Source organism: Sturnira hondurensis, unplaced genomic scaffold, assembly GCF_014824575.4.
Source record: "Sturnira hondurensis isolate 20B ecotype Veracruz unplaced genomic scaffold, ASM1482457v3 Scaffold0023817, whole genome shotgun sequence".
Classification (NCBI taxonomy): Eukaryota; Metazoa; Chordata; class Mammalia; order Chiroptera; family Phyllostomidae; genus Sturnira; species Sturnira hondurensis.
This window is the reverse complement of record NW_028096448.1, coordinates 2,646,648-2,660,343: the sequence shown is the minus strand read 5'-3', so window position 1 is coordinate 2,660,343 and position 13,696 is coordinate 2,646,648. Positions and strand designations below refer to the sequence as shown.

At 46.0% G+C, this 13,696-nt stretch overlaps 1 protein-coding gene across 1 annotated transcript in view; it reads left to right on the top strand.

The window, feature by feature from the left end:
* Positions 1–11,594: 11,594 nt before the first annotated feature.
* The window catches only part of GFOD1 (Gfo/Idh/MocA-like oxidoreductase domain containing 1), a 116,788-nt gene continuing 114,686 nt past the window's right edge, over positions 11,595–13,696 (top strand). Inside the window, exon 1 of the mRNA XM_037038007.1 lies at positions 11,595–12,561. Coding sequence (XP_036893902.1) covers positions 12,309–12,561 — 253 coding nt within the window. The 5' untranslated portion in view covers positions 11,595–12,308. The remainder of the gene's footprint in view (positions 12,562–13,696) is intronic.

Genomic DNA, 13,696 nt, shown 5'->3' with positions numbered 1-13,696 from the left:
ACACAGTGGGTGTTTTAGGCCATTAACTTCTGGGAAGATTTTGTTATTCATCAATAGATCATTAAAAAGCCTCTTTCCTTGCTCTTTTTAAAAATTACCTTATATTGAACTTGTAGATTCATTTAGAGGAAGAAATATTGAGTCTTTTTGTCTCTGTATTCAGCCTTTTTTTTCCTTTTCAACAATTCTGTATATTTTTCCTATAAAGTTCTATACATCATTTGCTTAACTTATTCTTATTCAATGTAATTTCTGTTACTGTTGAAAAGGAGAATTTTTCTACTACATTTTCGGATTGGTTATTAATGGTGTGCAGGAATGCCAATCATTTTTATGTGGACCTCGTATGCAGCAACATTGCTGAACCTTCTTATTCGTTCTCGTAGTTTGTCTGAAGAGTCTCTTAGATTTTCAAAGAAGACAATTTGCAAATAATGAGCATTTTATCTCTTTCTCCCTGATTCTTTCATCTCTTCTTGTCTAAACTTTCCCTGGGTAAGGACCTCCAGGCCAGTGTTGGGTAGTAAGGTGATAATAGACACCTTGACTTGTACCTGAACTTAATAGTTATATGTTTAAAGTTTCATCACTGAGTATGATATTATTGTAGGGTTTTTGGAGAAAATATTTTTATAAAGTTGAGGAAGTTTTGGTCTATTCTAAGTTTGCTTAAAATTTTATTAAAAAAATAAATTAGTATTGAATTTCCCTATATTTGTTGAGATAATCATATGATTTTCTTCCCTTCAACATCTTCATATTTTATAGTAACTTGATATATTTTTCTCATGTTGAGTTGTATATATTTTTATGCGATAAACTTTATTTAGTGGTATACTGCTAAATTAGATTTACTAGTTTTTTATTTGGAAGTCTTGCATTTCTACTCATAAATGATAATGAACTAAACTTTTCTTCTGTTGCGTTTAAAAATACTATTCTTTTCCATGTATATTGACCTTATAAAATGAATTCAGTAGCTTTTCCCATTTTTTTCTGCTGCCTGACACTATTTGGCTAACTTAGGAATTTTCTGTTCCAAGCAAGTTTGGTTAAACTTGCCTGTAAAGTTGTCTGAACTTGTTGCTTTCCTTAAGGAGTGATATTTGACTAGCCACTCACTTATTTTAATAGTTACAGGCATATTTGGATTTTCTATTTCTCTTGGAGTTGCTTTTTGAACTAATATATTTCTATAAAGTTGTCCATTTCATAAAAGTTTTCAAAATTATAGGCAAAAATTTGTTTGTAGTAATTTTGCCCCTAATATTTTTATTTTTTCTTTTTTTCTAACCAGTTTTGTCAGAGACTGACCTATTTTATTATTTCTAAATTAACAATCTTTTGGTCTCATTGATAACTTTTACATTCTTGGTTTTAGATTTTATTGTTTGTTTTATATTAATTTCTCCTTTTAGATTTTTCTTTCTGTATGTTCTCTTTGTAGATCATTGAGTGTTTAATTTGTGAATTTTCAGATCTCTTTTGTTTAAAACAATGTATTTAAGCTCTACACTCCTTTTTGAGTACAATTTTAGTTGTAACTCATATGGGATGTTTTTTTATCCTCACCCGAGGACATTCTTCGCTGATTTTAGAAAAAGAGGAATGGAGAGAGAGAAACACGGATCTGAGAGAGAAGAACCAATGGGTTGCCTCCCATATGTGCCTGGACCAGGGATTGAACCCACAATCCAGGAATGTGCTCTGACTAGGAGTTGGACCCTCAACCTTTCAGTTACAGGATGATACTCCAAGCAAGTGAACCACACCAGCCAGGGTATAACTCATATTCTTTTAATGCATACATTCATTGTGTTTCATTTCTAAATATTTTTCAGCTTCATCATGGTTTCTTCTTTAATCCAGAGATTATTTAGAATATTTTTTGTCAAAGTTATGGAATGGGAATGACAATACATTCCTTATGCTGGTTTCTATTATCAGTGCATTGTGGTGAGAAAAAAATGCACTTGGTATTATATCACTCCTTTGGAATGTGTTGTGATTTCCTTTGTGGCCAAACAAACAGTTGAATGTGTAAATGTTCTGGGTGGGCGTATAAACAATCGGTATTGGGTGAAGATTCTTTCTAACTTTATTATTATATGTAAGTATCATGTATTGTTTTCATAATAAATAAATACTTCCATTGTTTGGAAAAGGGGAATAAAAAAGAATCTTTCTTGCAGGAAACCTCCTCCCACCAGAAAAGGAAGAAGGGTTCTGAAAGCAGAACCTGAGTGAAATCCTGGGAACCAAGGCCCTCAACACCCCCCTCACCCTGGGAAAGCCAGTCCCCGCTGTGACCCCAGTTTGTAGGGGTCTAATGTAACACTCCTTCCTGTCCTTGGAAATGACAAAACACTTCACGGTGTGAATGTCAGCTGTGCCACTGTCTCTGTGCTCTTAGTAACCATGCAGGTGATGGCAGAGGTCCTGTCTGCCTGGCCAGGTGGGCCCTTCCTGTTTTGAATATTTCTCCTTTGCCAATAACNACTTCCATTGTTTGGAAAAGGGGAATAAAAAAGAATCTTTCTTGCAGGAAACCTCCTCCCACCAGAAAAGGAAGAAGGGTTCTGAAAGCAGAACCTGAGTGAAATCCTGGGAACCAAGGCCCTCAACACCCCCGTCACCCTGGGAAAGCCAGTCCCCGCTCTGACCCCAGTTTGTAGGGGTCTAATGTAACACTCCTTCCTGTCCTTGGAAATGACAAAACACTTCACGGTGTGAATGTCAGCTGTGCCACTGTCTCTGTGCTCTTAGTAATCATGCAGGTGATGGCAGAGGTCCTGTCTGCCTGGCCAGGTGGGCCCTTCCTGTTTTGAATATTTCTCCTTTGCCAATAACTGATTGGGTTCTTTAACTTGGGATATTAGGTATCATCTGATTGGATCAGATTGAACTGAAGTGAATTGAATGTTCCTTTAGCTTGGCCCGAAGGTGGGTTTTGTACCTGACGGTGGCTAGGGAAGGTCTCGGTCCTCTAGCCAGCCCTTCCCTCAGTTCCACTGAGTCCTTATTAGGATGGTTCTTTCTTTTTGCTAAGAGAATTGTCGTAAGAAATTCACTGGGGCAGGAACTTTTTGCTGACTTCTATTTTTCTTAGTTTGGACTCTCAGATAAAGCCTTCCTCCTTAAATATTGTTGCTATGCTCTTCAGTAGGCAGGGGGTCATCTGCTTTATCTTCCTTTTACTTCTTTGACTGTGATTTTGCACGTTTATGAAGGCCACTGCACTGCTAGACGGCATTCTTCTAGCTGGGGTAGAAGCAAGCTTTTCTGCTCATGGCCAGAGGGCCCAGCATTCTCCAGTGAGTCAGAGACCTGCTCGGGATATTCTCCCCTCAGGGGACCCGAGGACCCAGAGGCAGATCACCTCCAGTTGCCTGGGACCTTCCTTGGTTCACCCTGGTGTGCTGTCAAAGGTGTGCCACAATGTGGTACAGGTAGGGAGCTCTGTGGAGGAATCTGAAAGTGAAGATGAATATGCTTTCATTGTAAGATCCATTTTCAAAGTTCCTCATTATACACGATATTGTTTCTCTGCCATTAGTTCCTAGCCCTCTGCAAAGTTTTGTTTCAAGGTTTCAACCATGTTTTAGCTGTGTAAAGAGGGAAAAAAGGCATATGCATGTGGGGGGTCAGGGGAATGGGGCAGCAGGACTGGGAGCAGGGCTGGGGGAGGGGGAAGGGTGGCCAGTCACGGTGTTGGTAGCAATAGCTGGTGAGTCACTCCGGAGGAAGGTGAGTCTCAGAGAATTGGGTCAGCTGCTCATGTGTGGACTGTCCCTCCACTGCTTACTCTGGTAGAAGATCTAAATGTAATTTAGTTGAGGCAAAGAGCATTTCCTATTCCTTTCTCATACCTTGCCTGTCAACTCCTCCTCTGGCCCCCACCCTCTGCTCCCCTCCCATGTGGTCTGTGGATGTCTGACTCCCACAGAACCTAGCATCCCTCTATGGCGATGCTTCTCACACACTGCATTGCAAGTCTTGTTTGCCCGTCTCTCTGATTTTCTAGGCCATGAGCTCCCTAAGGGACACAATGGAGTCTGTTAGCTCTTTATTTCTGGTGAGCGACTCAGAAACCTGGGCAGAGCAGGCAGTGAATGAACGTCGCTTGAGTGTAGGGCTGCTGGTCGCCTGGCACACATATGCCTAGCATGGTTGTACTGATTGTGGAAATACTCAGCTGCTCCCCTGAACATTTTGAGTGCTGCTTTGCCACCCCACTGCCCAGACCTCTCCCCCCGGCCTGACCCCAAAGAAACAACCCAGCAACTAACATGCTGGATCTAGCAGGGAGCCTTCAAGTCTGCTCCAGGGGTATTGGCCTTTGGTTGTTGCCCATGCTAAAGCAGAGGTTAAATATTTTTACAATCGTCTCTTTTTAAAGCCTGAGTTGCATGACATGTTCTCTCTGCCATCATTTTCCAGGCCACACCTTGCCCCTGGTTCCCTCCCCTGAGAACAAGTCCTACATCCCATAGGCTTTTGGGCAGCCCTTCTTTAGTCCACAGCCCTCTATCACGTTATGGTCTCAATGCCTAGATGCCTAGAGTTCAAGGAATTGATTTTGGATTCTGTGTTTTGCCTCAAGTAATAAATAGGAGAGACCTGTTTAAAATGGAGCATATCTTGTTTTACGTGCCTATCCTTTAAACCAGAAATGAGGGAATAGAACAATGCTTCTAATTTGAATTGTATGTCATTCTCTCTATTGTAAATTAAAATTTAAATACTATTTATTTTCTGTTAGAGTGTTACAAGGGTTATTTTTCTGGTGTGCTAATCTGTGTATGTAAGCAGTGTGTTCATAATATGGATGCTAAATAGTTTTCCTATGTACTTATTGATCTGTACTTTGTTTATTTATAGAGTAAGTATAGTATCTAGCCCCATGCCTTAACACACTGATTGAGGCAGCAGAAAATTACACAGAACAGCATCGTCTCAGAGAATGGTAGGCATGAAGAGGCCAAGTGCCCTGAGGGTTGTCACACACCAAGAAGGAAAGTGCTGTATTTTCCACACAAGCTTGTGATGCCCAAGGTCCTGTGTATTTACATGAAACCCATTCCCACCCACCCTCTAAGAGCCACAGATTCCAGGCTGGTGCTGTCAAGGGTGTTTGTGTTTCTCTTGGCTCGGAGAGTGACACAGATACGAAACATGTTGCCATACAACCTAGTGGAGCCAACCGTTATTTCGATGTTTCAGCGGAACCGTAACTGGCTAGATGCACTCAGGCTCCTTCCCTTGATAAGTTCACTGACTGAGTTCTAACTGGAGAGAAGAGATTTCTGAGCACATGAACAGAACTGTTAGTTCATGTAGGTGCTTAAGTGTTTTTTCTTTATTTTAGATATAAGGAAAATATGGAAGTGTAGGAAGAAGTGGTTTTCTTTTCATTTCATAGGTTATTTCTTTTTAAAAAATATGGTTGAATGCACAATGTAAATGCATGCAATGCCATTGAATTATACATTGACAAATGGTTAAAACGGGCCCTGGCCAGGGAGCTCAGTTGGTTGGAGTGTCGTTCCAGTAAACAAATAGTTGTTTCTCTCTCTCTTGAAAAGCAATAACTAAAAAAAATTTTTTTAAGGTTAAAATGGTAAATTTTATGTTATATATATTGTACCCTAATAAAGAAATACAAAAGTATATAGTTGCAATACTATTATACAGGGTTGGGCGAAAGTAGGTTTATAGTTGTTTGTATGAAAAATAATACAATAATTAAGTAACACCAGAGGAATAAACTCTGTTTTGTATACTCACAACTAGAAATCTACTTTTGTCCCACTTTGTACATGCAATATTATTTTGGCTTTTTAAACATAACATTATGCTATAAGTATTTTTCCATGTCATTACATGATATTAGAAATGTTTTAATATTTATGTGGTTAATTTATTCATTCAGCAGGGATTTGCTGTGTGTCAGTGAGGTACCATGCATTGTTTAGCCTTTGAAGAGAGAGCAGTAAATGAGACCAGCAGGACCCCTGAACCCAAGGAGCTTATTATATTCCAGCCAGGGAGAGAGGCAATGGTTGAGGAAGCACCCCAAGAAGACTGTGTTAAGTGTTGGGAGTGGAATTAACAGGGTGGTGTTGCAGAGGTGGTTTGTAAAGAATACCTACTATCCCAGGGTGGGGAGGATGGGACAAGTTGGTTGAGCCCAAAAGGCTGAGGACAAGCAAGCAGGTGAATGAAGGTCTTACTGGCAGAGGACCAAAAAACTGCCAATGTCTTCAGAGAAACGGACAAGACTGCAGAATCAAGGGGAGGTGAGGGTGACTGATACAGAGGACTGACAGCTCAGGGGGGAGTGGTATTGGACAAAGGAGTGAAGGGACATAGCAGAGAGCCTTTTGGGTCCCATTGAGGGGTTTAGGTCACATTACAAGTGCAGGAAGGCAGCAGTGGAGGGTTTTCAACAAGTTAGTGACTTGCCCAATGCTTTTAAAAGCCCTCTCTGGCCTTGGCTGACGTGGCTCGGTGGACTAAATGCTGGCCTGTGATCTGAAAAGTTGCGATTTGATCCCCAGTCTAGGGCACATGCCTGGGTTGCAGGCCAGGTCCCCCAGTAGAGTACACTCCAGAGGCAACCACACATTGATGTTTCTTTCTCTTTCTCCCTCCTTTAGCTTCTCTCTAAAATAAATAAAAATAAACTGTTCCTGCCTTTCAAAAAGCATTTTTAAAAAAGAAAAAAAATCTCAAAGCTCTCCCTAAGTCCTGTTAGGAGGCTATTGGAGGCATCCAGGGAGAGATGGAGGTAGCCCACACAGTCCCATTTATGGTGGTCACCCAGAAGCAACAGTGTGGGCATCCCGCCCCTTGTCTGTTGGTGAACCCCTCCTCAGGGAGTCCGTGAACCTCTGTTAGGGGAAGGGGAGAAGGACAGAGCAACTGTGCTTCTCTTCCCTAGAGGGCCAAGGGCCCTGTTGCCAGGGGCAAACCAGGGCTGTGGTATCTAACGTAACTTCAGGGGCATCAGGCTTGGTGGTTACACAGTGTGATTGGGGAGTCAGGTGATTTCACTGAAATGCTTGCCAGTATGACCAGCCTCAGGCAAGTTACATTTCCTCTGTAGCAGTTTCTTTATTTGTCATAATGGGGATTACTGCCCGTTACCTGAAGGGGCTGCGGAGTAAATGCATGCAAAGTGCTTAGCTTAGTGCCTTGTCTAAGCAAGCACTCAATACATGGTAGCTGTTATTAACGACAAGAATGGGCACTTTTTAAAACTCTGCTAATGAATACCTATTCAGGAATACATTTCAGCACTATGCACATTAGAATGGTTTAGTAGGATCTTCGGCAGCCATAACTATTCAAGCTTTTCCCCTTGGCAAAGCTACAGTTCTACAAAGGGAGAGAATATTTCATTCCACAAATACTAAGATTTACTGGGATATTGGGTATTTATACTTAGCTATAAATAACTAAGGTCTGCTTTTACCTTTATCACAGACCAATACACAAATCTAATAGGAAGACTTTCCTTTTTATTTTTCATTACAATATTATTTCCAAAATTGTACAAGCAAATAAACCAAGTTATTTACAGTGGCTATGTAAGGGCTGAGTGATTAAGGCAGAAGTCATCTTATTTTCTAAAATTTCTGTAATATGTATAAGTGATTTTTACAATAAAAATATTTTGAATTATCATTAAGCCAAACTATTATGGGAAATTCCATTGTACCACCATCCTAGAGCTCTGAATAAAAAATGAATCCTTTCTATTTTTATTTCTAAAAGAAGGTTTAGAATGCTCTCTTTGTAGTTACATGATGATTACCTTCAATGACATTAAAATAGGCTTAAAATCTTCACTCAAATCCAAATAGTAGAGGTTGGCTTGAGGCCAGGGAGATTTCGTCTCCTTGTCAGAGCACCAGGTACCCTGTTTTATCTCGAGCACCTGCCCCTCATCTTCACTGCCATGCCTGCCGCCTTGTTTGATTCTCCTCCTTTGGCTCTTATGTCACTGCAGGGGTGTCCTTGCAGGGTTGGGTTGGGTGTGCCCCTTGCGATCCACCTTCCATGGTGCAGCCTGAGTGATGGTTCGAACATGCCAATCTGTTCGCTGTCTGCTTTAAGTCCTTCAGTGATTCTCCACCATGTCCTGGCCTCCTCCATAGACACCCATCCACCTTGGGTTAGCCTGTTTAGCTTCCCTCTGTCTTTGAATATTCTCCCCTCTTTCTTCTAACTAACTTCAGCAAGTCTTTCAAAATGTGGGCCCAGCCCACTCCTGTCTGCAAGTCTTTAAAGACTTCCCATTCTGATTTCAAAGACTTTCTCTGCTCCCAAATGATGCCTCGCAGGCCCCCCATGGAATTTGTCACTCTGTATTGCCACTGTCAATTCATGTCCCCAAGCAACGGGCCACCAGACATAAGCAACCTGAGGTCAGGTTGTGGTCATACTCAGCCTTGCTTCTCCAAGCCTTAAACTTTCTTGCACATGGCACCTGGCAGAGTTTTAAGGAACTTATAAATATTAACTCATACAATTCTCATGGTAATGCATGGTTATTAGAAGAGCTTATGTAGATAGAGTGTCCAGCAGGTGTTGGATACAATTTTAGGCACTGGGGATTCAGAAGGGAACAGTACACACAAATTTCTAACGTCAGTGAGTTTATAATCTGTTGAGGCAAAGAGATGATAAATAAACAGGTATATAATACAGCACAGGTGGCAAACACAAGGCTTGCAGGCCGATTCCGGCCCTCCACCTTGTTTTACCCAGCCCGATCCCTTGTTTCTACCAGGCAGCAGTGCTGAGCTCTTGCTTAACAGTTATGGAGTGGTTACATTTAGACAGTCCTAAAATTACCTTTGGCCCTTTGAAGGCAACGATGAGGCTGATGTGGCCCCCGGTGAAATGAGTCTGACACCCTGCTATGGAGTACGTGACAGAGAGAAGTCCTGCACGGCTCCAAGGCTCTGGTGTGTTGGCGGGCTGTGAGACAGCCGAGGGAGAAACAGTGGGAAGGGTAGGAAATGAGGCGTTCTCTTTCGGACCCATGCATCTGAGTAGCTGCTAGGATTCAGTTTTGTCCTCTATGAAATGGAGATAATGTTTAATACAGTTCTAATGAGAATCAAAGGTGATTATTATTATTTTTTGGGATATCCAGGGATATCCAGCAGCCTGGATAACCAGCAGGCTGATAACCTGAAGTCTAACCAGCAGCCTGTAGGCTGCATAAGGCCCAGGATGGCTAGGAATTCGGCTCAACGCAAAACTGCAAATTTACTTAAAACCTTTTTTTTTTTTTTTGCTCATCATTTTACATTAGTATTTGGGTATTTAATGTGTGGCCCAGAGATGCCAAGAGGTTGGACACCCATGTTGGAAGGTTAATTTTATTCACACTGAAGCTGGGAGTAAAGTTCCCTTTGAAAGAACACAAAACTCCCTCTTACTGGCTAGATAAGGCTGCACTTATACAACTGTCCTCATATGAAGAAATGATGTTGGTAACAGACCTACTCTCCATGCTTATTTAACATTTATATAGAGCTTACTATGTGCCAGACACTATTCTAAGGACTTTATAAAAATTAACCCACATAATTCTCTAAAATCCTTTGGAATGTAGACCATTATTACCTGATTTTACAGATGAATCTGTGGCAGGGAAGTGAAATAACTTACTTAAGGTCCTACAGCTACCAAATGGCAGAGGCAGGAGTCAGCCACTGGTGCTCTGGCGCCACATCCCCTGCTCCCTGTGAGCAGCGTCATCTCTGACATGTGATCCCACCTCCCGTGTACTAAGAGGGAGCCTTGTGTCTAACAGCGTTGCCTGCACCCTTGCCCCAGTAGGCATTTCTGCCTTGGTTTTTGCAAACTGCTCAAAAGAAGCCTGTCAATATTGATGGTGATACCTCCTTTCGTCTCACACCTTCCCCAGCCACTGGCAGCCATGCAGAGCACTCAGTATCCTCTGTGCCTTTCTTCTAAGGCCTGGAGGTCAGCCTCTTCCCCACATTGCCACCCACAAGTTTTCTTGGTGTCCTGCACTCTCCACTGTGCCCTGCTTCATTGCAAGTTGTTACAAGTTGTTTTTGGCTTGCAATACAGGGTCTGGCACAAATAACGGCCCCTTTTATTACAAAATCATAAGCATGCAATTCTGTAACATAATATCATACTCAAGCCCACTATCTGACATTTTAGGTAAAAGGTTCAAATTAAAACTATAAATTATTACACACATATTACTACACTACCAACCACACTCAAGCAGGAATTACTTCTGCTGGACCCTGTACTTACCTTGTTATCCACTCATGACTTGAGGCAGTCGTGTGCCGCACTGAGCTGAGTGAGGCACACGATGAAGACAAGAGATAAACAAGACAGAACCCCTGACCTCTCTAGAGATTTTGAGCTAGAGGCAAGGTCCCTTGCCTCAGTTTTGGGTCTCCTCTCCCACCACCAGTTGGGCGCAAAACAGGCATTCGATGAATATTCATTTATTTATTTAGCAAATGTTTATTGAGTGCTTACTACATGCCAGGCAGGCAGTGAGAGAGGTACTGAGGAAATGGCGGGAAACCAGATAAGCTCAGGGTTCCCAAGCTTGAGCCTTCCCCTCCACCGCGGTACTTGTCAAGGCTTAGGTACTTGTCAATCTGGTTCAAGGAAGGGGGTGGAGGCCATGTGAAGAGGCGGCGAAAGGAGCCATTGAGCCAAACCGAGAGGCTGGTGTGGCATCTGATCAGGGTTACCCCTCCGTCTCTAAACAGAGATGCGGACACACGTGTGCTGCAGCTCTTTCTGGGATCCCTGCCCCTTTGCGACCACTAAGTACAACGGCGTTTATGCAGACGTCGGCCTCGCGGGGAAAAGCAGAGCTGGGTTGTTGAGACAAGATTGTCTGGGAGGAAGGCGCTGGGCCACGAGTGCGGGAACGGAGGGGTGGCACAGGACTGGAGCAGGCTTTTTTAGCAGAGAGGAGAACTCTCCAGTTCATCGCTCCTCTGGAGCCAGGTTTCCAATCCCAGGCCAGTTGCTTACCTGTGGTGTGACCTTTCCCACGTCACTAAACCTTCCCAGGACTCAGTTACATCATCGGTTAAATGGGTTCCCAAAAAATCTTAGGGGGGGGGGGCAGAGGATTAAAAGAGAGAATGCCACGGTTTCCCGCACACGGAAAAAGCTCCCGGAACAGAAGCTGTAATTACCCGCTGCTCTCACTTCATCGGGACCCCTGGCCCAGAGGCCAGGGACCAGCCGCTGTCTTCCGAGGGACCGCCGGCTCCTCACTGAGGGCGCGCTCTGCCTGGAGAGATTTATTAGCCTGTTTGGGGCGGGATTTGGAAAGAGAAGAGACGGAGAAGGAGGTGGTGGAGGGCAAAGAAAGGGAAGGAGCGAAGGGCCAGGAGGCGAGTGAGGCGGCGCCTGGGAGGAGTCCGCCAGGGTTCCTGGGCCCCGCGCAGCGCGCACCCGGAGCCCGCCGCCGCCGCAGGGTGGGGGCGGTGCGCGGCGGCCAATGGCGCGCGGCGCAGCGGCGGGGGCGGTGCAGGAACACCCGGCCGCTGACAGCCAAACTCCCCAACTCCGCCCTCGTCCCCGCGGGATCCCGGAGCAGAGCCGGCCGGGGCCGAGGCAGCCCGAGCCGTGCTGCGAGCGAAGATGGCAGCAGAATGAGAAGGCTGGCGCCGGGTCGTGGCCTCTGCGGTCGCTGCCGCCACGCTGCAGTTTAAGATCCGCACGCGGCGCCCTCGGAGCCTCGTGCTTAGCCGGCCTCCTGGTGGCCGCTGAATTATTTCATTCCGGGCCGAGAGCCGGGGAGAAAGGGGACCCCGCAGCGGAGCCTGTAGAGGCTTGAGCGTGCGACACTGGCCGGCTGCGGAAAAGACGCGGGAGAGAGCCAGTCCCAGGCTGCATTGGCGCGGGTGCGGGGATGAGCCGGCCATGGAGTGGCCTCCGCGGGGCGCAAAAAGCCGGCTGGCGCTGCGGCGGGTGTGCAGCCTGAACCGAGGTTCCGCGGGTCTTCGGGGCCTCGGGCGCCCTGGGGGCGTCTCTGCCGCCGCCTCCGGGAAGGACTGGAGCCCCGTGTGGCGGACACTGCAGCAGTCACTTTACTGAGGCTCCCAGAGACTGCTTTGCCTGCAGCTGGGTGCGTTCTCGGCGCCCGGGCGCCTTGCCCAGGGCACGGCGACTGGCGCACAGAGGCGAGCCGGGTGCAGGACTGGCTAGAGGGGTGTGGGCGCGCGTGTTGGACTGGAGAGCCGAGCTAAAGCAGAACCAGGCAAGCCCGAGCAGCCATGCTTCCCGGGGTGGGCGTGTTCGGCACCAGCCTCACCGCTCGAGTCATCATCCCACTGCTGAAAGACGAGGGCTTCGCGGTGAAGGCGCTGTGGGGCCGCACACCGGAGGAAGCGGAGGAGCTGGCCAAGGAGATGAGCGTTCCCTTCTATACGAGTCGCATTGACGAGGTGCTGCTGCATCAGGACGTGGACTTGGTGTGCATCAACCTGCCTCCGCCTCTCACCAGGCAGATCGCTGTCAAAACCTTGGGTGAGCGGCCCCTCCCCCACCTCCCTTCCCCAGTCCCCCTCGCCTCCTCTTTTTGCCTTTCCCTCAGCTTTCCTCCCTTCTCCCACTCGTCCTTCCAGCAGTTTACATGGCATCGACGCGGACCTGGGGACCTGAGATCCTACATCCCACTCGGAGCGCCCTCTTCCCTCATCTTTGGCCCTCCCCAACTCTGCGCTTTCCTCCTCCCCTCTGGCTCCACCTGGGCGCGCTTCCCCACGTGCGTGGCGCGGAGGCTAGAGGAGGCGTGTGTTCTGGGGATGAGAATGAGGCGGATCAGAGGTTGGGGACTGTGAATGGCTGCTCTGAGGAAGAGAAAACTAAGTCCCCTGCTGTGTGTGCATTGCCTGAGTGTGTGCGTGCGTGCCTGTGACAAGCGAGTGCGCGCCCAGGAACGCCTGAATAAAGGGCTCCACAAACGTTTCTGGTTTTCCTGGGGGCGATAGACGACCTGACGTTTAGGTGCTGTGCCGCCCTGCTGGGATAGTTTGTTACTTACCGCTATGAGTTAGTTTAGTGTGAAATTAGACATGTGACAACCAGCCGTAATTATCTTGTCTTGGCTGAAAGCAAGGATAGCAGGAGTGGTTGGATGCCCGGAGTTGGGGAATCTATTATCTACTGGGACGTGTTCGGGCTTCAGGGAGGTTCATGTGTTAGTGAAGATTGGTTTCTTGAAAATCAAAGGGTTTTAACTTTATCGTGTGGCAGTCCTGGAATTGTCTTCTGCGCAGATGGGGAGTCATAGATCTTCAGTTTTTAAGGTATGGGAGCAGTAGTTCCAGAGGCACAGAACCTTTGGGTGGGAAAAGGCCCAACGGTGCCAGTTTCACGTGGAAGCAAGCAATAGTCCCTCTTGAATTCCCATCAGGAATAGTTCTCAGGCCTGGTGTTGACAAGTGGGTTGGGATGAGTTCGACACCCTTCATCCTCCGGTCCCCCACTTACCCCAGGCACTGTGGACAATCATAGACAGAGTGTGGGTCCCAGCATCTCCGCCATGCTCAGAGGAAGAAGAAGGGCAGCGTTTTGTCCACCAGCATGCTACCTGAGACAGTCCCAAGAAGACTGTTCACTCCTTATTCTCCCAAGAAAAATGTTGGAATTTTATTGGTGA